The sequence below is a fragment of the Euprymna scolopes genome, chromosome 19 (genome assembly GCF_053919585.1).
Source record: "Euprymna scolopes isolate OS-2025 chromosome 19, ASM5391958v1, whole genome shotgun sequence".
Taxonomy (NCBI): Eukaryota; Metazoa; Mollusca; class Cephalopoda; order Sepiida; family Sepiolidae; genus Euprymna; species Euprymna scolopes.
In genome coordinates this window covers 44,900,947-44,925,999 of record NC_136500.1, presented here as the reverse complement: position 1 = coordinate 44,925,999, position 25,053 = coordinate 44,900,947, and the positions used below count along the sequence as shown (strand labels likewise).

The window sequence follows — 25,053 nt, the reverse complement described above, 5'->3', positions numbered from 1 at the left end:
AATCTTTCACGAAAAACACCCATCTAGCTGAATCCACTGTGAAAAATTTCCCCCACTCTTTATCTGTGCCTAAATCAAAACGCGGATTCCATGAACAAAGCTTCTTTCTTAGAACTGCACGCCTGTGGAACTCTGTTCCGTCTGCCTGCTTTCCTCCGGACTACAACTTGGATGTCTTCAAGTCCAATGTTAACAAATTCCTAATGAACCGCCCCCTTAAGTAAACACTTCATCAAATCTCCACACTAACGTAATGTACTTGCAATAACCCTTATCCCTGAGTGGCTTCCGGACCTTGATAAGTGGTGATCACTGTGTAAAAAAAAAAAAAAAAGAAATGAAGTCACAAGACTATATATTGGTGGATATAGATTGGTACATTTATTGAGTAATGGAATACAAGCAATTATTTGGGGGATAGAAGGGACTCTTTATGCCAAGGCATTTCGAAGCCTAATGCTTCTCATCAGAAGAGTAGAGAAGATGCTAGGTAGCATGGTGGAGATGCGGCGTCTAGCCTAAGGTTCATTAGGGACGAAAAAGACTAAGTGAAGTTATAGAATGTTGGGGGAAGCTTTATTGAATTCTAAATAAAGGAGAAGCTTGTTATATATAGTATGATGTAAAAAAGTGTATATGGTCTTTACCATAGTGTTGTCAAAAATACCACCCCATAGATAATAGACACCTCACAAACCGTTGAAATAGAATTACCACACAGCCACAATATACCCCCAATTTAACCCTAAAACATATACCCCCTTAAATTTAAAAATAAACTCAACACTATGGTTGTGTGCGCGTTGGCCGTGAAATTCATTATATGTGTGAATTGTCGAATTGACGTAACTTGTAGTTAGGAGAAGCTCGGAAGGTCCAAATGTAGATGTAAAGACTGTACTTAGACAGTGTTACATCACGGCGACATGGATTCGTCGGCTCCATTTCCTAACGGCCGGAATTGACTTTTTTTTTAAATAAAAACTTTTTATTTACTTTTTCCATTCATGGTCTTTGATTTGATTGGTCGAAAGTTTCATCATTCGCATTTTTTGCATGTATTCTTTGTTTTTGGATGGCTCACTGATTCTGATGACATCAAGAGGAAGGAAGAAGGACGGAGAAGAAAATAAAGAAAGGAGGGGGGTTAAAATCTGGTAAAACCAGGATGAATATTTCATCGTCTTTATTTTTATTTTTATTTTATTATTATTATTATTATTATTATTATTATTATTATTATTATTATTATAAGTATTATTATTATTATTATTATTATTATTATTAGTAGTAGTAGTAGTAGAAATGGCAATGGTAGAATTTCTTATACTCACCCATTACAAATGAAATGTTTAGTCTTTTAAATTTTTTGTTTCAATTATTTTTAACGGCGAACTTTACGAAGCGATAGCTAGTTATACATAATGTTAATAAAAAAAGTCGATTTCAATTAATTTTTCTGTATTTTATTTTGCAGAGGTACTCCCTTGTATATCAACAAAAACAGCAAAGTTGCATTTGGTGGCTGTTTAATAGGACAGGCTGCAAGTGCAGCCGTATGCAGTGTTCCTCAGGGTCAATTGTTGCACAGTTTTCATAATTCCTTTTTGAATGCAGGTAACAGTATCAGGCTTATTTCATCTAATACATAAATTTGACCGCAATAAATTCCAATAATGAAGTGTAACAATAGTATTTGGGGCAGGGGTGACCGGGGGCAAGTGTAGAAAGAAAAACAATGGGGTAAATAAATTAATGCATGACTGAAAGAAAAATTAATACATGACTGAAAGAAAAACAGACATTTTAAAATATTTTTTTTAATGCCTACCAGACTTCAGTTATCATGTTTACGTCTTTAATTCTTCTGCCAATAGGCTAAATTTCCTCGAGTTGTTCCTGACTTAAATTGAATGGAAATGGTCTACCCCCTTTGCTTACATTCGACGCTAGGCAGATCTCTCAAATAACATTTTAAGATCATTTGCAGACATTTATGCTGACGACACTACCATCTTTGGCAATACTTCAAAGGCAGTAAACGACCAAGTTCTCTCTGATTCTCTCTCCTCTCATCTTGATCACATGGTGCAATGGGGAAAAAGGTGGATGGTTAATTTTAATGCATCTAAGACCAAGCTTCTATCTTTCCATCATCAACGCTCTGATCCACATCTGGTATCAATCGAAATGAATGGCTCTTGTCGTGGGGAGGCTCCATGTTTTGACAAACTTATATGTCTGATCCTTACTCCTGATCTGAGATGGAACATGTACATCAAATCTTTTGCCAAGGTCGCTGGGAGAATAGTGGGGTCCTTCTACCACTCCAGTAGACATCTCACTGCTAATGCAATTCTCTACCTGTATAAGAGCCAAGTACATCCAAGGATGGAGTACTGTTACCACATCAAGGCAGGATAACCTGCTAGAAGAGAGAGAGTTTGTAGTCTAGCGAAGGATGCCCTTTTCGTTTCCTTGCAACCCTTCTTTCCCACAGAAAAGACGTTGTGAGCATGTCTCTGCTTTATCATTATTTTCATGGCAAATGATCCTCTGAGCTCTAATCTATGGGCCCCCTTTCCTGACTTTCATAAAAAAACACTCGTCAAATTGAAACCACTATCAATAATTTCCTTTATCCTTTTTAACCTAAACATAGATTCCATGAACAAAGCTTATTTCTTAGAACTGCACACCTGTGGAACTCTGTTCCGCTTTCTTACTTTCCAACTGACTACAATATGGTTGTCATCAAGTTCAATGTGAACAAATTCTTGATGAGCCATCACCTTATGTAATCTAATTTATAAAATTTCCACGACTAACGGTGACTACGACATGTTCGCTTGACCACTGTACACTCATTAACCCTTACCTTATCCTCGAGTGGCCTCCGGTCTTTGATAAATGGTGACTCATTTGTAAAAAAAAAAAAAGAAAAGGGTATATGTCGATCTGTCTGTCTCCATATTTTCAAAGTCTATTTCATCCGAAACTAAAAGTCACAGAGCGGTGCTAGGGAGCCTCAAATAATTGGATTTTTTTAATGGACCGTTCTTTTATGGATCTTTAGCTGGTTAAAATAGTTTTTAAGTGGTCCAAAAGGGGTCAAAATTGAAAAAAAAAAATCGTTATTCATTTTGTACATTCATCTTAGTTTATTTTAAATCAGCATTTAACGTGTCACGTTACTGTAGTGGTAACGTCACCAGCTTTAAATGCTACAGTTTTGCTGTTGGTTTCGATTCTAGCTAATCACATCCAAATACTTTTCTTTTTACTTCTGAAATCACGACTCTATAATAATACATATGAAATCTGGACAAATTAAAATATCATATTTAAACGTATTTTATGATCGAGCAAAGCCAGGAGCTCCCCTTCTCTCCTAATATTAATATATAAGAATATACAAAAGTAACATCATTAAAAGAAATGGGGGGGGGGGTGCTTACACCCACACATATTTTGCTCTTTGACTTATCTCAGCATTGTTTCCAGTCGTCCTGAACTTGTCCTTGCCACTGGACTCAAACAGTGTCGATTCAGGAGAGGTGTGATTGGTAATTGCGCAACCCCTGCTACATAATTACATGCGCAGCTGCTCTTACAGGGGGTATCCTTTGTCTTTCGAGACTACTATTAATTATTTTATTATCTCATATTGTGTATGTTTTTATTAATGATATTATTATTTGTGCTCTTTTTCTTTCTCTTTTTCTTTTCTTTTTCTTTCTCCTTTCTTTTTCCTCTATGTTTCTTCTCTCTGTTTTGGTATACAGTTTTTATTATCCCCCCTTTTTTTTAATTTGTCTTCTTCACATATACTAAATGCTGTTATCATTTTATTTTGAATGCCTTGTGATGTGATTTTCTGATAGATTTTATGCTTATGTTATGTAGTAGGTCGAACACAAGAAAAAAATAAAAAAATAAAAAAATCCAATCATTTGAGGCTGCTAGCGCCGCTCTGCGACTTTTAGTTTCGGAAGAGATAAGGTTTGAAAATATGGAGACAGACAAACAGACAGACAAACAGACAGACAGACAGACAGACAGACAGACATTGTGAGTTTTATGAATTAGGTTATTTTATAGATTATTATATTAATTTTGCAATTCTATCCGTTTCCTACTTCCCTGACTGTACTGACATGCAGAAGTTTTAATGTAATGTGAACAGACATCTCGTGTATCCCATCATATAGTCTTTAGTAAACTTGATCCCAAATAGTCCAAGTGGAAATATGCTTTGTTTGGGATGAAGACGAATTAAAAAAAAAAAAAAATGGTATGATTCTTGTTTTAGTTTTTTCTGTTTCCAGGTCGACAAGGCTGTATCGATTACCGCGTAGAAACTGTGAGGAATGGCCGCATATATTGTAACCGTATTGTTCATGCTGAGCAGAATGGCAAAACTATTCTGAACATGCAAGTGTCTTTCAAGAAAGACGAGGCAGAGCCGTTCCAACATCAACGCACAATGCCAGATTGTAAAAAACCCGAAGAACTTCTATCAATCGAGAAACTCATAGAAAAGAAATTAAGGTTGGCACCAATTATCGTATTGATTGTCGTTGTTGTCATCATCATCATCATCATCATCATCATCATCATCATCATTTTTATTGCTAAAAAAATTTGGCGCTGTTTTACAATTTGTCATTGTTCTGAGGGAGACAACTCTCTTTTACTAAGAGATTCATTCATTTTTTCATTTCATAATTTAGGACGCTAATAATGCTGTCAGTAAGTTTTTCACAAGCGGTTTACAAAGACATGAAAGTATGTTTTTCGTTTTTTTTTTTTTTTTTTTTTTTTTGGAGCAGGGTATTCAATTATAGAACGTATAGCTTTTAACAGGTACGTTTGCAATTTAATTAACCGTTTTTGTGTAAGTAAGGCGAAGGCGCTGACATTAACCGAGCAGACGAACCATTTAATATTTCACAAATATTTTGTTTACATTGAAGGGGCGTGGTAGAGGAACAGGAGGGTGTTGTGCCCCCTCCCCAATGTAAACAGAATTCTACCACCACCACCACCACCACCACCACCACCGCCATCATTATTACTTGTGTGATGTATCAGTCACAAAGAACTATTTTTTCTGTTGAATCAATGCCCCCCCCCTCTGAGTTCTTCGGTCAGGCTGACCTATCAGCTAACAGGGTGCGCCGCTGTTGTAGTATCAGCAATAAAAGTCTAGCTAGCCCTCCTCCAATTCCTTCCCCATATCCCCTCTTTCGGTTTCGGGCTCATCCTCAGCAGTTCCGGTTTGGATACCTCCTCAGTAATTAAATGTGTTTCATTTCAGTCCCTTTGCATCCGCGTTAATCCATAACACTCCATCCATACGAACATCACAACATGGTATCAGAAGTGGTTGCAAATAAGTTATAGACATCTACGGTTATTGTAGAAAATTCGAAAAGAAAAAAGAAAAGATAAACAAAAAAACAATCGAGTCATCAATCTACACGTGGTGGCGCTAAACAGGAATTCAAATACGTAAGTCACGGTGTAAAGTGAATCTACAAAGTCACAGACTGAGGAACATCATAACAAACAAAAAACAAAACAGAAACACTATCGAAAAACGTCAGAACAAGACCCTGTGGAAGGTAAGCGATTCGCTATTCATATTGTTCTAATTGTTTTTCTAAACCAACAATAACAAAAAACAAAAAAACAAAAAAAAAAAAAACAAAAAAAAACAACAACAAAAACAAAACATAAAAGACAAATAAACTATTGCTCTTTAAAAACAATTTAAGTCAATTTGAGAATCAATAACAAAAAAAAAAAAATTGAAAATTTTTTTTTCTCATTTCTTCCACGTGTGCTAAGTCACCTTATCAACAATAGCATGTCAAATACCTCCTCTGTGTATGGATTGGCAGAGTATCAATTTACCAAAAGATTTCGACAGGTTATGCTACAGTTCAACGGACCTCTCAAGGACGTAAGTGGGGACGTAAAAGCGAATTATCTGTTGCTATGATCGGGATAGAAGGCCAAGATCTGAGTGACACATTTCAATTTGAGGCAGGTGAAGCGTGCAACGTAGAAAACTACATCAAGAAATTTCGCGCGTATATAGAGCCGAGGTCAAACTTTTGTGTCGTGAGATACCAGCCCTACAGTGCTGGCAACAACCTGATGAACCAGCCCACGGATTTTTAAAGAGATCAAGGCAAGTAATGAAACAGTGCTAGTACGATCTCCCTGCTGAGAAAACCCTTCTGGTCGACCTTTTTATTTTGGGGCTGACATGAAGTCCACACAAAAGGCAATACTCAAGTAAGGGAATAATCTCAGCATCGCAGAATCACTACATACTGCAGAGACAGAAGAGACAATACTGAAGCAAGTGGAGGCAATACAAAACACACATAGTGAACCGCAGATCCCCGAGGAAAGAACAGAAGATGGCCATGTAATAAAGGCGAGGAAGGAATATTATAACAAATGTTACTTCTGTGGAAAAGGCCATTACAGAGGCGAATGCACATCAAAAGGAAAAACCTGTGGGAAGTGCCAGAGGACAGAGCACATTGCAGTTGTTTGCTGCACCAGAGACACAAAAGACTCCATTTATAAACAGGATAGACCTTCAAGATCGGCAAAACCCCCGAGATATAGAAACGCTCATAACATAACAGCACACAGCGATGAAGAAGATGACTACTCGCCAAAAGAGGCATACTTCCATACAATACTTCCATACGATATCAGGACTCAAAACAGTAAAATCCCTAACCCCAGCAGATGTGAGAGAGGCATATGCAGAATTAAGAATAGGGAACAAAAAATCCCAAATAAAAATAAAAGCAAAGGTGGACACAGGCGCTATGAGAAACCTTATCCCTTGGAAATGCTTCATAGAACTCAAGCATGTACACATTCAAGATACTCCTATCCGACTATTCGCCTTTGGTGGTGTTCAAATCGACCAAGTGGGTGGATATCACCTAGGAGTCAGATATGGCGGCAAGTTTACAAGTGCCAACTTCCATGTAGTAAAAAGTGATGGACCCGCGCTACTTGACCTCCAGACCTTTAGGAAACTTGGACTAGTGCCCCTTAATTTTACAATAGGACCAATATATCTAAACAAGACCACACCACTTCATCTGCGGTAGCGCAATCAAAACCAGGTTTTCCAATAGCCGGCTGCATGTCCAAGGCCTCACCAAACCCAGGGGAACCAATCAAGGATGTAGACATCAACATACATGTACTTGATGCACACTTGAACGCATCCCCAACTCGCTTACTGGATATCAAGGCAGAAACATCCAAAGATCCAGTACTAAAAGAGCTCACCAGCACAGTTATGTCTGGATGGCCAGCAAATCGATCCAACTGCCACTCTCATGTACAAACTTTCTGGAACTATAGGGACAAAATTAGGCTCCAGGATGGGGTACTCCTTAAAAGCAACAAAATCATTATACCCCTCTCACTTCAACCGGGCATCCTACAACAACTACATTCATCTCACTAAGGGATAGAGAAAATACGCTTACTGGCCCGAACAGCAGTGTTCTGGGTCGGTATCAACAAGAACATAGAGGAACTAATTAGAAACTGTTCCACATGTCGGAAGTACCAACTCAGTATCCCATCAGAGACACTACACCAACATGAGACCCCTTCTTACCCGGCATCTTTACCATGGAAGATAAGGAATTCTTACTGGTGTGGGACCATTACATCCGCAGCCCTTTCATACGGCGTCTCCACTCGACGGCATCAGCTGCAGTAATCCGACAAACGAAACTTCTGTTTGAAGAACGAAGTGTTCCAGAAGCAGTATACAGTGACAATGGGCCCCAGTATTCCAGTACAGAGTTTGCAGATTTTACCAAATCATACAACTCTAGGCACACTACCCCGTCACCACATCACCCCCAGTCAAATGGGTTCGCAGAAAGGATGGTGGACGTCTGTAAAAAGTTGTTGAAAGCACAAGAAACGAACACAGACACCTACCTAGAAATGATGGCTTACAGGGCCACACCGCTATCAGCTCAAATAAAATCCCCAGCAGAGTTACTGAATGGAAGACCCATGAGGACGCCACTAGTATCGAGACAACAACTAGGGGATGGACAGACAAAACTAGAGTTGGAGAAGAACAAAGAAGAAACAAAAAAGTGATATGACGGAAAGAATAACCATCAACACAGTTACACACCGGCCAACAAGTTCATGTTCAGGACAAAAGAACCTGGAAAGATTGTGCAGATAGCTGCAGAGCCAAGATCATACTTAGTGAAACTCGCCAACGGTAGAATCCATCGCAGAAACCGGCAGTTATTAAGGCCAAGAAATGGCAAGGCGGACAACACAAAATACCAGCATCAACGGAAAACTTGTGGCACACATCGAGTTCCTTACCTTTATAACACTATCCCACCCATCGCCATCCCAAGCACTCATCCACCAATTCCATCAACACCTGCCAAACTATGTAGATCATGCAGGCCGAGCAAACCCATCCAGAGGCTCGATTTGTAACATAGAACAAATGAACTATCGCCCCCATCCCCGCAACCTCTCCAGCCCATTACAGCCCAATGTACTTCTCCTTCAATAGAGAATGGGATGGTGTAGTACCAGCAATAAAAGTCTAGCTAGCTTTCCTCCCACTCCTTCCCCATATCCCCTCTTCCGATTTGTATACTTCAGTAAATAAACGTGTTTAATTTAAGTCCCTTTGCATCCGTGTTAATCCATAACAATCCATCCATACAAACATCACAACAGGCTCATTGATTTATCTGCTCCCTAAAAAGTTTTGAGGGAACGTCAGTCAGTCAGAACCGGACCTTCAGCCTAGCAACACCTATTCTCTCTCATCCCCTGTCCATCGGACATCTTGCTTTAGCATTGACGGCTTCCACCTGGAGACAACTGCTATTAGCTGGGGACGACACAGTACTGGCTGACCGACTCCCTTTTTCGCAGTCTGACCAGCTAGTTCCTGTTACAAATAAAATATTCTTCGTTGTTACTGTTAAAAAGAAGTTTGTATTTCTTTTGTGCCTTGTTCTTTTATATTTTAGTAGGAAGGTAAAACAATTACCTCTCCTAAAATTTACGTAGAGAACTTAGTGTTTGATTGAAGATGTACTCACCACCAATTTCAGCACCACCATCATTTTAACGTCTGTTTTACATGCTGGCATGTATTAAATTACTTTTAGAAATGGACTTCCAGACTAACCTATTTTGGGCCAGACCATTATTTATCCCTCTTTCTCTCAAGTCCATTTTTAATACGTCCTTCGATGTTACCTTGCCAACTGACCCTGACACTTCAATTCTTCTACTAACTAAAGATCTCCCATCCCTTCTTTCAATGTGACAATACCATCAAAGTCTCCTGTTCTGCACACATCTCCTTGTACTATCCAGATTTAATCTTCTGCTGAGGTCATCAGATCTAACCCTATCTTTAAGACTCACTTTGCATAATTCTCACATCATTTCTCTCCATGCAACGCATGTCTTCAACCCTCACTGGACATGTTCCATTTCCACAGATCATCACATGTTAAAATTATGGAATGTATATTTTTGTTCTTTTTATTTCTAGCGAAGATTTGAGTGAAGAACAAGATATGTTTAAAGATTTGCATATCACTGACCCTGTCGTGGAATTTCGACCCGTGGATGAAGAAACTTTATACCGATTAAAACCTCTGCCCCCCAAATCTCTGTTATGGATGAGGATTACAGAAAAACAAGGTAAAATTTTTTCGGAGGGAGAGGGGGACTCTAGTTTCCATGGTAATTATCATCCTTTTTTGAATCTTTAATGGCTTTATCTTGAACCCTATATGCGGACGATGCGGCCATCTTGGTTTTCATCCCTTACAGTGGCTAAGTAGTTAATTACAAGGACGGAAAACTTTCATCAAAACAGACACTTGACCTTGTGTCTAATCTCTCAGAAAGGAGGTAAATAAAATAACATAATCATATAACTTGCTGTGAACAGTAATAAACGAATGTGCCGGATATGTACGAGTCCATTTTATTAATCACCAATTTCCTTGGCCGGGTTAACTATAATGAATATATCCAAATATTACAAAGGGTACACAAAGTTCGTCATCAGATGATTAACACATTACCTTTTGGTTGTTGAATGACAACAGTTTTACAAAAACACAAAGATGATTCTTTATTCATTGGATCGGTCGAATGATGATGACGTCAGGCATTCAGATTTGGATTAATTAATTAATCTTCTACCCTTCGCTTCCAAAGGGTCAGCTGACCACTTCCAACTAACTGACTCTCAACTCTCTCTCTCTGACTGACTCTCGACTAACTCCCGACTCTTCTCCCTGAACTGACTAATTCTCGCACCTATATTGAGAATCCCCCTTCGTTATGACGCCATAAATGTGTTTTCCAAACGTGACCAATTCACGTGGCTATGCACACACTTTGACAACAAAAAAATCCCAACATATAACTAACCGATTTTCAACAGCATATTTTAAAGTTCATTCTTTTTGGCTGACCTTTTTAACATTCTGATTCCAACAGAATGAACAATCAATTCTTTTTACGATTTAAACAATATCTAATTATTTCTAATAGAATGAACAATCAATTCTTTTTACGATATAAACAATATCTATTTCTAATAGAATGAACAATCAATTCTTTTTACGATATAAACAATATCTAACTATTTCTAATAAAATGAACAATCAATTCTTTTTACGATATGAACAATATCTAACTATTTCTAATAGAATTTAACAATAGTTAAATTCCAACATTCCAATTTTTAATCTTGCTTACAAGGTTCGAGTCTCGGCGTATCCTAATCTCATTTTCACTTATTTAATATTCTTCTTATTTACATGGAAAAGGGACAGCCTTTTTCCTGTAACAGACTGTGGTGCTACAGCACACGTCATCACCAAGGAATCTGATTTTATTTATTCCACAAAGTCATTTTGTCGAACTTGCCGGCGGTAGTCAAACAAATGATATAGTCTTGAAAAGAGGCATTGCTAAAATACTCTTAAAAAATAAAGGCGAAATTTGTAACTGTATTCTAAAAAATGTTCTGTTGATACCTACATTTAAGCAAGGCATATTTTCCGTGCAGGTCGCCATTAAACAAGGCGCGATTATAAAGTTTGGCCAAAACAAGTTAAAATGTATATACCCCAATGGAACTGTATTTGACATTAAAGAAAATGGCCGACTATATTATTTAAAAGTATGGTTCCTTCAAAAACTGCCTGTCACGACTTGGAAACCTGGCATAAAATTCTAGGACACTGCAATACAGCTGATATTAAACAATTACCAAATGTAGTCGAAGGTATGAAAATAATACCTTCAGACGATCTCCCAAATTGTGATTTTTGTGTACAGGGAATAATGACAAAATATATAAGCAAAACGCCAAACAAAAAGGTCACGAAAATTCTGTCACTTGTGCACTGTGACTTGGCAGGTCCGATCAGCCCGATGGGGAGAAATAATCTAAGGTACGTTTTAAACTTTATTGATGATTTTTCCGGTTTAATTATAGTTTATTTAAAAAAACAAAAACAAATCCGACGCTATCCTCGCTGATATTGCCCTGTACAGCTCAGTAAAATGTATTCGCTCAATGGGACTGAATTTACTAGTAAAGTCTTTGAACTTTTATTAATTAACCACCATATTAAACAAGAAATCTGCGCCGTATTCCCTCTTCCAAAATGGCACCGCTGAAAGAGCATGGCGAACCCTTTTTGAGATGGCAAGATGTTTACTTATCGAAACGAAATTAGCGCATAGTTTATGGACGTACGCTTTAATGGCAGCAGCATATATCAGAAATAGATCGTTCAATAGAAGATTAGGCAAAACACCGTATGAAGAGTTTTGCGGTGTAAAACCCAAAATGAACCGAATGCATATATTTGGTTCCGATTGTTTTGTATTTATAGAAAATACCAGTAAACTAAATAATAAAAGCGAAAAAGGTATTTTTGTAGGTTACGATAAAAACAGTCAAGCATATTTAATCTACTTTCCAGACCAAAATGCCATAAAAAGGGTTAAATGTGTGAAATTCAATGATACATTAAATTAAAAAAAAATGGCGATCCAGTGGATGAAAAACGTGAGGAAATATTAACTAGTATCTTAATCGATCACAATGAAAATATTAATAATGACGACAATTGCAGTAGTACTACTTGTTACATGATAAGGGCTGTCCCCTGTTCATGTAAGTATAAAAATAGAGAGATTAGTTAAAATGAAAATAAGAGAAAGCAGAAATCGAACCCTGGACATAAGTTTTAAAGAACAATAGGTTTAAATGGAATGTCCAGTAAATTGTTAATTCGGATGAAATAAATAATAAATAAACTATTCAATTGTTAAGAGAATGTGGATAATAAAATATGAGTTAAATAAATTAGATATGTAGGTTAAATTCCTTTGTCGAAACAACACAAGGAAACTAGGTTATTGGGAAATCAATGTCGAAAACGTGCAAAGTCGCGCATGTTGAGACACGTGAATTTTGCTCACGTGGCCGGGATGCATAGAGTTCTCAATATAGCAGGTGGGAGTTAGTTGGTCGAGGGAGAGTCAGAGAGAGTCAGAGACAGTCAGAGAGACAGTCAGGAGAGACAGTCAGGGGAGACAGACAGGCGGACGTCTGAAGCGAGACGTCACTTCAGAAACTAAGATGTGAAACTTTGAGTTCTTAATGAGGAAATCCCGACCGGTCGTATTAAATAAATTCACCATGTGTTTTGGATAAAGCTCATCTTTGTGTTTGTGATTTCTACAAAAAGGTAAATTGTATTGTTATAATATGTCTGTGTTATAAAATGTCATTACAACAACATCTCTCTCTCTAAGATACAACATCATATGTAATAAAATAAGAACTCTCACAAGAAAAAGCATCACTTATAACATCTCTCTCACTAAGACACATATCATTACTAATAAGAACTCACGTAACATACGCGCACAAGTGGTATCGTCTAATAATAATAATAATAATACTAATAATAATAACTATATAACATACTGACGAAAATATTAACCAGACACGTCGATATCCGATAAGGGAGCGAAAAAGGCCAGACTTCTTACAAATTGAAAAGATGCTAGACTACACAGTTGATTACTGTTACTCATTAAAAAGTGCACCGGAAAGTTATAATGAGGCGATTAATTCAGAAAATCACCAAGAACGGAAAAAAGCTATGATATCCAAATTGAAAGCTTTATCTGAAAATAACATATACGAAATAATGACAAAACCAAAAGATAAGAATATAATTTCTTCACGTTGGGGGTTTTCCCCCCAAAATCACAGCTTCTGGTAGTGAAACTTTTAAAGCAAGATTTGTTGCAAAAGGTTTTTCCCAAATTTCTGGAGTGGAATATTTTGCAACATTTTCACCAACGACAAATTTAACGACAATTAGAATTTTATTAGTATTTGCCGCTCAATACAATTTAAAAATACATCAAATGGATGTAAAAATGCTTATTTAAATGCTCCGATTGACTGTAAAATCTATATTTACCCCCCCCCCCGAGGGATTTAAAATGAAAAATAAAAATTTCGTATGGAAACTGAATAAGTCGTTATATGGACTAAGACAAATTGTTTACAATTGGAATTTAACACTCCATAATTATTTAATAGAACAACAATTCAAGCAATGCCCCATAGACGCGTGCTTGTATACCAAAAATTTAGATAATAAATTGTTGGTTTTGTTTTTTTGGGGTGACGATATATTACTCGCCTCAAACTATGACAACACTTTAAAAGATGTTAAAAATAAATTAAATAAAATTTTTAAAATGGCCGATCTTGGACAATGTCGGTCTTTTTAATGGTGAGTAAATTCCGTCTCTCCCTCAATAAAGATGGGACGAACATAGATAAATAAATAAATAAATGAATAATAATAATGTGTGTATTGATAATAATGACAATATTCATAAAATATTATTATTATTATTATTATTATTATTATTATTATTATTATTATTATTATTATTATTATTATTATTAATATGCACCCCCATATATATATTATATACATATGGTCGTTGAATATGACTGTGTATTGGTATGTATGCGTATATATGTATATATGTGCATATATATATATATATATATATATATATATATATATATATGTTTTTTTATGTAAAAGCTACTATTAGTCTATGGTGTAAATATAATTATTATTATTATTATTATTATTATCATTATTATTATTATTATTATTAATAATAATAATAATAATATTTTATAAATATTGTCATTATTATCAATACACATAGGTTGACTTTCGAGCAAAAAGCAAATACATTTAAGTACCTGCTCGAGATAATTCCATCGGGACTGAGACAATTTTCCTTCAGGACCGAGACTATTTATATTCTCATTTAATTATTAACTAATAAGATTATTATTATTATTATTATTATTATTATTATTATTATTATTATTATTATTATTATTATTCATTTATTTATTTAACTGTGTTCGCCCCATCTTTATTGATGGAGAGACGGAATTTACTCACCATTAAAAAAGCCGAATTTGTCTCTAACTCTGCCCTCTTCAGTAGTTTTATTATTATTATTATTATTATTATTATTATTATTATTATTATTATTATTATTATTATTATTATTATTCATAACTAATAATTACATTATTTTTACCGTTTAACAATTTCATTTCTATTCCATTATACATATTGAAATCAAGTGCGTCTCATTTTTGCCAGTTAAAGATATATTGTTAAAAAATAGGTTAGAATTACAATTGAGGATGCTGTTGTTTAGACAATTATATGTAAAGCCACGTGAAAATTAGTCACATTTGAAAACATACCTCTGACGTCATGAACAAAGGAGATTTCTCAATAAAGGATTCTGTGGGTTCAGAGTTAGAGGCAGTCAGTTGATCAGCCAAGAGTTGAAAGGCAAGAGTTGGAAGCGAAGAGTAAAAGATTTGACTGCTTTTACGTTGCAACATCAAAAAAAAAAAAAAATGTTAAAAAACAATCTTCTTCCAAAAACGGCTAAAATAATTCACGTGAACTTTTTCTAACATGATTGCTAGGAATGTACGCTGACTTTTGAGGAAATTAAGGGAAGCTATCGAAATCAAGAGGCGGGGCAAGATCAGCAAAGGTACCCTCCTCCTGCAGGACAACGCTCCGGTCCAGAACTCGCATGTCGCCAGATCAGAAGCACGGGCGTGTGGTTATGAAATCATCCCCCATCCTCCCTACTCTCCTGCCCTTGCACCCTCTGACTTTCACCTCTTCCCAGCCATGAAGTTGTTTTTGAAAGGAAAGCGTTTCCCAGATGATTCAGCCTTGATTTTTGAAGTCACGTCGTGGTTGGAGGACCAACCTGGGGTGTTCTACAAAAACGGTCTCCAGAGCTGCATCAAACGATGAGAGAAATGCATAACTCTGGATGAGTATGTAGAGAAAGACTAATAACTGTGCCAAGTTTCGTTGCTCTACTGCTATGGGAAGTGGGTAAGGGGCATTACTTATTGCACGCTCCTCGTATGATATATATATATGATATAGAATATATATATATATCTCATATATATATATATATATATATATATATATATATATATATATATATATATAGTAAAACTGATAATTAGTAAAAACCTGAAGAGAGTGCTCAATACTATTATAGAGCAAATATGTGTTTTAAAAAACACCCCCCCACAGATATATATATATATATATGTATCGAATTTAGGAAAACTCGTATCTGGAAAACCTCTAATTTCTAATAACGCTACAAATAAATAACAAACAAGATTTTTTTCCGAACAGGAAATTATTTGAAAACCAAAGCATTGTATTGTATAAAACTGTATCAATATATAATCGTAAACACATTTATTTAGGACTCTTCGTAAGCAAATATAATTTTAATAAAACTATTTTGCAATAAAAACAACATTGGACTTTTATGAAGTAAAACAGCTCTTTTTTCCGAACAAATAAATAATATTAATGAGACATTTTTTGTACTAGTGCATGCTGTACTTTAACTTTACAATTTAATAAAACAGGTATCATAAAACTTTAAATAAACTTTAAAATACTGTGTAAAAAAATAGTGTGGATCAATAAGTGCACTAGCACCCATTTTTTTTTTTATTAAAGCAACTTTAAAGGGTTAACAGCAAATTAATAATTTAAATGTTTTTTTTAACCTAGAAGCGCCACCTGACGACAGTTTAGTGAAACGCACCAAGAAAAGATGGCCGCTGTCGCATACTACCCAAGTGCCTTTTGTTTTTCGTGAACACAAAAAGTGTTAAAACTAAATTAAATATTTGTTTTATTATTTGATAATACAAGAAGTGTTTTCTTTTTTTTTCGTTTCCTAATAACACAAGAAATGTTAAAAACTAAAGTAATTTTTATAAATATATGGTTTCGTTTTTCATCTCTTCCGTTCGGTTTCGTTACATAATCAACCGTATCCACTTCCGGTAGCTTGATTTTTTTCCGAGCAGTGATCTTGGACACTACCTAAAATATACAAATTTATTTTCTTTTGGAAGGGGGCGCGCTCGTTTTAAAACTATATCTACATCAGTATTTTCTTTAATTTTCTCTTTTGGTGCGATTATCGAGACTCTGTAGACGTAATTCTCCTCTCATGTCAGACATTTTTTGTTCATTACTTTTTAACTAAATAAACTCTGTAAAATAAGTTGAGCCACTAAAATCCAGTAAAATCTTACAAAACTAGGTAGAAAACGAACACTATGATATATATATATATATATATATATATATATATATATATATATATATATATATATATATATATATATATATATATATATATATATAGGTAGAAAACGGACACTAAGAAAAATCAATTTAATTTTTTTAAAACAACAGTAAACAAGTAAAAATATTTTTTGAAAATATTATGGGGGAGTATAGTCTCTTTTAAAAACAATTTTCTTTTGGGGGTGAGACTTTTTTTAAAACTAAATCTCCCTCAGCATTTTCTTTAATTTCCTAGTTTTTAGGGATTATCGAGACCTCTAAGCTGTGATACCATCATGTCGGACATTATTTCTCGTTCTCACGTAACACTCAACGCTACTGTTTTTTTTAATTTTATTTTTTACTGAATAAACGCTTCAAAATAAATTAAACCACAAACAACTAAGCCAGCTAGGTAGAAAATTCGTTGTGCCCTTTTATAAACAGCAGTAAATAAGTATAAATATTTAAAAAAATAATATGCGGTATGTAGCCTTGTTTTTGAACAGAATAAACGTTTTAAAATAAGTGAAACCACTAACAACTTAGCCAGTTAGGTAGAAAACAGACTTTTAGAAAATCGATTTTTTTGCCGCATTATTTGATCAAGAAGAAATTAGAGTTATCACCCCTAACAATAGCAACTGTCTGCATACTGCACAAATGACCCGAAATGACTTTTAAACGATACTCTCCCCTCCTCACGTTAAAAATGGCTTTCGAAATAATAACGTTATTATTTCAACGCGGTACTAAAAATACATAAATACTGTGTTTTCTTTTTTGTTGTTTCGTAATAACACAAGAATTATTTAAACTGAATTAATTCTTCTAAAAAAATAATTGCTTTCTTTGATAATACGTAAGTGTTTCCTTTCTTTTATTTTTGTTTCGTAATAACACAAAAAGTGTTAAAACTAAAGTATTTTTAAAAATAAATATATGGTTTCGTTTTTCGTGTCTTAACTCCGTGATCAAGTTTATTTTTTTTAAGTTAAAAACAATTTTAAAAAATATTATGGGATGTGTATTCTCTTTTAAAGACACTATCTTCTTCAAGGGCGGTCATAAAATGTGTTTTCAATCGATATTTATTCAATGAGGGACCAGTATTCCTACCCAGCATACAGGGAGGAGTTTTCCGGGTACGAGTTTTCTGGGTACGAGTTTTCCGGGAACTAGTTTTCCAGACACCATTTTTCATGTATCAACTGGGCACTGGTCTTTGATTGCATTAAAAATAGCCTCAAGTGGGTTGTTCCTGAATTTATGCCCCCACATAAATTCAGCGACAATTTGCGTGTGAGTACCACATTCTGCCTTATTACGTTTCTTGGTCTCGAGCCACATGCATTCCACGGTTTGTGATTGCACCTATGTTGGGGTCGACGAAATGGTATCGGTGGAATCCTTCAGAAAATAAAGAGCTGTAGACTCCAGCAACCAGAGACTATCGTTGTCACTAGTCAGAATGATCGAGATCAATATTTCTGCTTCTCTATGTGGAATGGTCACAAAGAAACCTGCTTTGGTAGCCTTTTTATCGCCATCAAAAAACGACGGGCTCCTTGCTCGGACCAATGTGACTCTTCCTCTTCAGAGTTTCCTGTCTTCCATCAGCTGCCTCAGATTTTCAGGTTCACAGTTGGCGTCATGTGCTATTTGCTGGATGTATGTGGATCTAGGTCGTCCTTTGCTTGCGCATCTCTGGAGTCTATAGCAATACATCACTCACCAATTCATGCTTGCTCCTCAGACAGTGACCGGCAAATTGTAGGCGTCTTTCCCTGATGGTATTAGATATGGCAGGTAGGTTGCCATAAAGTTGTTGCTTCGTAGGATAATTTTGCCAAGATATATTTAATACTGTTCGTAGGATACGGGTGTATGTGCCGTCTAGTTTTCTTTCCAATCTTTTGGTGAGTGTCCAGGTTGTAGCACCGTAAACAAGGTTTTCAGTTTGTTAGTTATCCCCCGAGTCCATACTGAACGCAGCCCATTCAATGCGGCTCATACTTTTGAGATGCGAATTTCGATATCTTTCTCTGTGGAAACTATGTTGCTACCCAGATATGTAAACTCAGCGACTTCTTTCAGTGTTGATCCAACCAGAACCCTGATCTCTCCTTTCACATTGAATGTCATAAACTTTGTTTTAATTAAGACAAAGTTTAATTTTTGGATATAATCATCTTAAAAATACGGGGAATGCGTAGATACCATTTTTTTCATGTGAAATTCAGTTTTACGATTTCCGAAATTTTGTTCTGATAGTGTAGAAGCGCCAAATGGAAAAAAGAGAAAATAAAACCTTAACTAAAATTTTGTTAAATAGAAAACGGGAATCCTCAGCTGTCTACCATGTAGCTGTTTCAGGGATTTAACAACAGGATAACTGTAAAATACATGGCTCTTCAGTGGAAAATACCACTTCCCCAATAACAAAATGTAGATACAACACAGTTACTGTTTATACTAATATAAAAAATGAAATATTAATAATATATATATAAGGAAATTTTATAATAATAAGATTATAAGATCTATTCTGCGATATGTTAATTAGCATAGAAATTTTATAAGAATAAAAATACATAAAAGCGTAAGTATCTTTGGTACCAGACAGCCAAATAGATAAGAGGAAGGAAACCTAGCAATACAAATCTAAAACCCCAATATATAGTCGAAAGAAGCTTTGAGTAAAAAAATGTAAAAATAAAATAAAGAATGCAGTTTAAATTCCCGAACAAAAAAAAACAAAACAAAAAAACAAAAAACAAAAACAAAACAAAAAACTGAATTTAATTCTAGTTTTAGCCAACAATTACAAAATAGAATTCAACTATATATATATATATATATATATATATATATATATATATATATATGTATTAGTGTTTACTTATGACTGTATATATTACACTGGTCAACAAATTTTTATTTTTTTTCTTTGGCAGACCATCTAGGAGTGTTTTCTGGGGTTTTGTTGGTCGCTGATTACGAATATAACATTGGTTTTGCCAGATTGGCTCTAGTTTAGAAGATACTGATAGCCCCAAATAAGCCTAAACTGCTAAAATTCTCCCTGAAATACTTCAATATAGAAGCAGTAAATAATAATTTTCTGATATTATTGAATCATTATAATGATTATGTATATATTGAAGTATTTCAGCGAGAATTTTTATATAATTATATACTGTAATTACTTAATAACATGTTCCATAAATATAGTTGCAGTATAAATTAAACAGTAATTAAGAATTTTCTTTTTAATTCCACAGTTGAAAATGAGTTCCAGAGAGAAACTGAGTTCTTCTAGAAGATGTTGCAGATATGAACCGGATGTCTTTTGTTACATCTGTGGGCAGTATATGATGGCACAACAAAAGAGGAATATTACAGACTTTGTTAAGAGGGCGTACAAAGCATACTTCGATATGATACTTGGTGACCAAGACAAGTCTTGGGCCCCACATATGGTGTGCAAAACCTGTGTAGAAAGTCTCCGCGGTTTGACCAACGGTAAGCTGAAGTTGAAGCTTGCTGTACCAATGGTGTGGAGAGAGCCTAACAATCATTGTTTGTGGGATAGCAGAGCAAGAATCCAGCACTGGAGAAGGGAGAACTGGCCAGAACGAGAAAGTCTCGAAGTCGGCACAGCCAACGTCATTAATGAGCCTTTGGTACCCAGGGATAGAATCATCTTCCCTCCATTGCACATAAAACTAGGGCTCATGAACAGTTTGTTAAGGCGTTGAACAAGGATGGGAATTGCTTCAAGTACATATGCAGGCAATTTTCAGGTCTTTCCATCGAAAAAGCTAAAGGTGGCATCTTCGATGGACCTCAGATTCGAACGCTCATGAGGGATTCTGACTTCACTAATCATATGAACACGGTTGAGTTAAATGCTTGGGTGTCCTTCACAGATGTAGTGACAAACTTTTTGGGAAATCACAAAGCTGACAATTACAAGCAATTGGTCCGTAAGATGCTTACTGCATACGGAAAACTAGGGGCAAATATGAGCATTAAAGTTCATTTCTTGTTTAGCCACCTCGACATATTTCCTGGTAATCTTGGTGATTACAGTGAGGAGCAGGGAGAGAGATTCCATCAAGACATCAAAACAATGGAAGAGAGGTATCAAGGCAAATGGGATGAGCACATGATGGCAGACTACTGCTGGAACCTTTTGAGAGACTGCCCAAAAGTTGCTCACAAGCGAAAGTCGTATAAACATCAATTTTAGTTTTGTGAATAAAATATTGTTTTGTGTGTTCATTGTAACTAAGAATCTAGTGTATAATGCTTTGCATTAATTTATGATATATAACTGATTATGTAAATGTTTTTTTTTCACTTGGAGAATTAAAATTCAGCAAATTTTTAGCAAATTTTTTGTATATCCTCGAAATCTATGAAAAGTGCTCAGTTATAAGATAAATGAAATGATGTTATATCTAACTTAACTTGTTAGATTGAGATTTTACACTGTCTTTGTGATTTAAGATTATCATAAAAATCAATATCTAACATTTATGCACTATTTAGCCGTTTTTTGTACGTTTAGCTATGGTCGCGAATGGGTGATTTCAGACAAACGACCCCTGTGATATCTCCAAAACTAGAGCCAATTTGAAAAAACTAATGTCAGATTCGGATTCAGCGCCCTTGAAAACCCCAGAAACCAGTCTTACTTTGCCTGCCAAAAATATTGTGTTGACCAGTGTTATCTATTATTTATAATAGACGGTTCCCATATTGCATTAAAACCTATACTAGGACTACTTAGTAATTGTAGGTCTCCCAGCATATATGCTGTTTCGTTTAGTCACCTTACGCCCCACTGTTCTTTGTTTATATGTTTTACTTCATTCCATAATGGTGGATGGTTTCCCTTTTCCCCCCCATATATGGTCAGCTATACCCGATTTTTCAATCTTTCCATGTATTACGACTTTTTGATGTTCTTCTAACCGTACTTTTAGTGGCCAACACGTCTCACCTTTGTATAGTTTTCTACATTTACATAGGATCTCATATATACAGTTCTTAGCCATATTTTTTCTGTAGGGGGCTTGACGTGCACTAGCTGTTTCCAGAGAGTTGAATCGCTTCTGAATACTGTCCTGATGTCATATAGATGCATATTGTTTGAAATTTTTCCAACAAGGCCTCCATGTATGGTATACAAAGTGTGATGAATTTCTAAGTGGTGTCCTTTAGTGTCTGGTCCAGATTTCTTGGAGTTGATAGATAATTGTTTGATTGAAGGATAGTTGTTTCGGATATTGTTTTGGTGGAGGATAGCAAGTTACTCTTCTTGCGAAAAATGTTATGGACATCATAAAAAAAACAAAAATCAATTGTCAAAAAGAAAATTTCTTTCTTTCGGCTTATCACATCTGAAAACTCTCAAAATACCTGTTTACGTAATTTATCTTGTCCCCTCTCTAAAATTATAACTGATTTCTAAGCCAACCATTCGTTTTAATTATTGTTTCATTTTTATTTATTTTCCTATTACTTGTTTTTAATTTTAATTTTAATGTATATTAAATTAAAACTTTGAATTCCTAATGTAAAATACAATTACACATACATTTAAGACAATTTTTTACAATATTTGTTCCAACATAACATTTTCAAAACAAAATACATTATTAATAAATTTAACTGGATTTACACTAAACTTACAATTATAACTTTTTCATTGAAAAGAAATTTTTTTTTTCGTAACAAACAACAACAAAAGTCTTAAAAATAATAACTGGAACACACAGAGAAAAAAAAAACATAGTTTTTTTTGAGTATCTATTTAGAGTCAATATTTAAAATTGTCCCTTTTTTTAAACAAACAAAAAAATACGACTGGAAAGCTGAAAAGTTCAACTATGCACAGAAAAAATACTTTTCATTCTCTCCATTTTTTTTTAAATAAGCGTATTTCATTCTAACTTAAAATAACATAAGTACCTTCGACTTTGACACAAAATTGTTACAAAACGTTTGACAGCTGAACTTAAACAAAATCTGCCTTGACCCGCATTAACAAAAAACATTCCTGACAGATTTATTTTCTTGTGTGTATGTGTGCATATATTTTTAAAGACAAACAATTTTATCAATAAAAATCATATATTTTCATGTTTCACGAAAACACACATTTCTCTTTGTGTGTGATTTTTAGACTTTTATTCTGCTATTTTTTTCTTTGCGGCATATCAACATTCATTTCTTTTTGTGTTAATGTACACCTTTTTTCATTATGTGTATGTGTCTAGCTTTTTTTTCTTCTTTTTTTTCTTTTGACACTGTGCATCTTGTGTGTGTGTGCTTATCTATTTTTTTATTTTTTTCTTTGTTTTTTTTCTTCTTTCAAATGGACCTTTACCTTGTCTACCGTTTCCCTACATATTACAATATAGTCGTCTTCAAATCCAATTTCAACATATTCATGCCATAAATTTAGTTCATTTCATTAATCATCCTGAACCATCTTATGAGATGCTCTTTTTTGTATTAACTAATCTAAAGCCATTCGAAGATAAGGGTTAAGGAGTTTATCAGGTTGATGGTGAGACAAACACCTTGAGAGGATTAGGGACGGCCATTTAAACAAGACAGAATTCGATTATTTAAAAGGACAGCTCAACATGAATTTGCTCAGTCGAGGACCACCGTTTTTCAACTTGCTATCATTCCATGTCATTAACCTATATCTCCGAGTGGCCTTTGGCCTTTATAAGTGTCGACTCATAAGTAAGATAAAAAAGATACATCTAGAATAAGATATGTCCAATCAATCTGCACAGAGATCAATGGTAAGGCCTCCTTTTTTTTTTTCGAACTGACTGTTTCAGATTGATCATGTGACAGAAAAAATTGGTCTGAATTGAGTATGTCAATAGAAAAATTGCATGGGAAAATCTTCAGGGGAAATAACTCGCATGCATTAATAGTATAAACCTGCAATTCATCTCGGCCTTTTTGCTTTCCACAGGTGAAGATGAAAACCTCCAACCTTGTGCTGTGGTGATTATGTCCGACTACAACACATATTAGTGATGGGACGATTCCATCATTTTTCCCGATTCTAATACAATTACCGGTTACGATCTAAATTCCCGATTCCAATTTCTATTCTTTTCAAATTTTGAAATATAAAGTTGTTTTATTTGGGAAGGTGGATTAGCATAAAAACCATGTAATATGTGCATATATTATTGCGAACGTGAAAATACACTTGTGTGGAGCTTGAGCTATAGAGTTTAGTTTTACTGGTTGTTTAAAGGCAATAAATATTTATCATTACATTATTATTACGTGCCATGGAAAATTTAAGTTTTAAACAAAAACAAACAAATAAAACTAATTAAAAAAAAAAACGGTTTTTGCATTAGAAAAAAAAGGCACAAATTTTTCCAATTCTGATTAATCGTCCAAACATTAGTTAATATGTAGAAAAAAGGATATAAACATGTAAATGACTTTGATAACACATACGGAGAGAATATTTTATTTGTGCTCCTCTACTAACTACAAGGTGAAAAGAATAATGTCGGTTGCACAACTTCTGGATGGAAGCCACTTCAGTGTTCAGGGAAAATATTCAGGGGAAGTCACTATCGTGGATTAATAGCGTAAACCCGCAATTCATCTCGGCCTTTTCTCTTTTCACAGGTGAAGATGAAAACTTCCACCGTTGTGCTGTGGCGACTATGTCTGACTGCAACATGTTGAGTACAGTTATACTCCCCAAGGAGAACGGTTTGAAACGATTCCGTCTGGCTTCTCTAAACCATTCAATGTGGTTCCACAACAACGTTCGAGCTGATGATTGGTTATTATATGAAACTGAAAGCAGTTATGCAGGTAAATGCCCTCTTCTGTCACCGGTATAAAAAATTACTGCTTATATTATGTATGTGATGGTCAAACTTATTCACCACCGTCATCACCATCACAATAATAATAATAATAATAATAATAATAATAATAATAATAATAATAAACAAGTGGTCAGTGTCACTAGTAAAATACTCTGGACCGTTTATTAGCTGGACCAAGGAAGAACTGAGGAATCTCGACCAGAAGACCAGAAAACTCATGACAATGCCACAATGCACTACATCCAAAGCATGACCGACTCTATGTGAAAATGAAAGACAGAGGAATAGAGCTGGTTTCTAGA

The 25,053-nt window shown here is 35.0% G+C and overlaps 1 protein-coding gene across 2 annotated transcripts in view; it reads left to right on the top strand.

Moving 5' to 3' along the window:
• The window catches only part of LOC145303545 (acyl-coenzyme A thioesterase 8-like), a 51,344-nt gene that overhangs the window by 17,673 nt on the left and 8,618 nt on the right, over positions 1-25,053 (top strand). The window contains exons 2-5 of one of the 2 annotated variants that reach the window (XM_080145016.1): positions 1,478-1,617; positions 4,329-4,551; positions 9,611-9,762; positions 24,543-24,734. In XM_080145016.1, coding sequence (XP_080001142.1) covers positions 1,478-1,617; positions 4,329-4,551; positions 9,611-9,762; positions 24,543-24,734 — 707 coding nt within the window. The remainder of the gene's footprint in view (positions 1-1,477; positions 1,618-4,328; positions 4,552-9,610; positions 9,763-24,542; positions 24,735-25,053) is intronic. The other variant, XM_080145017.1, reaches the window with a different exon arrangement.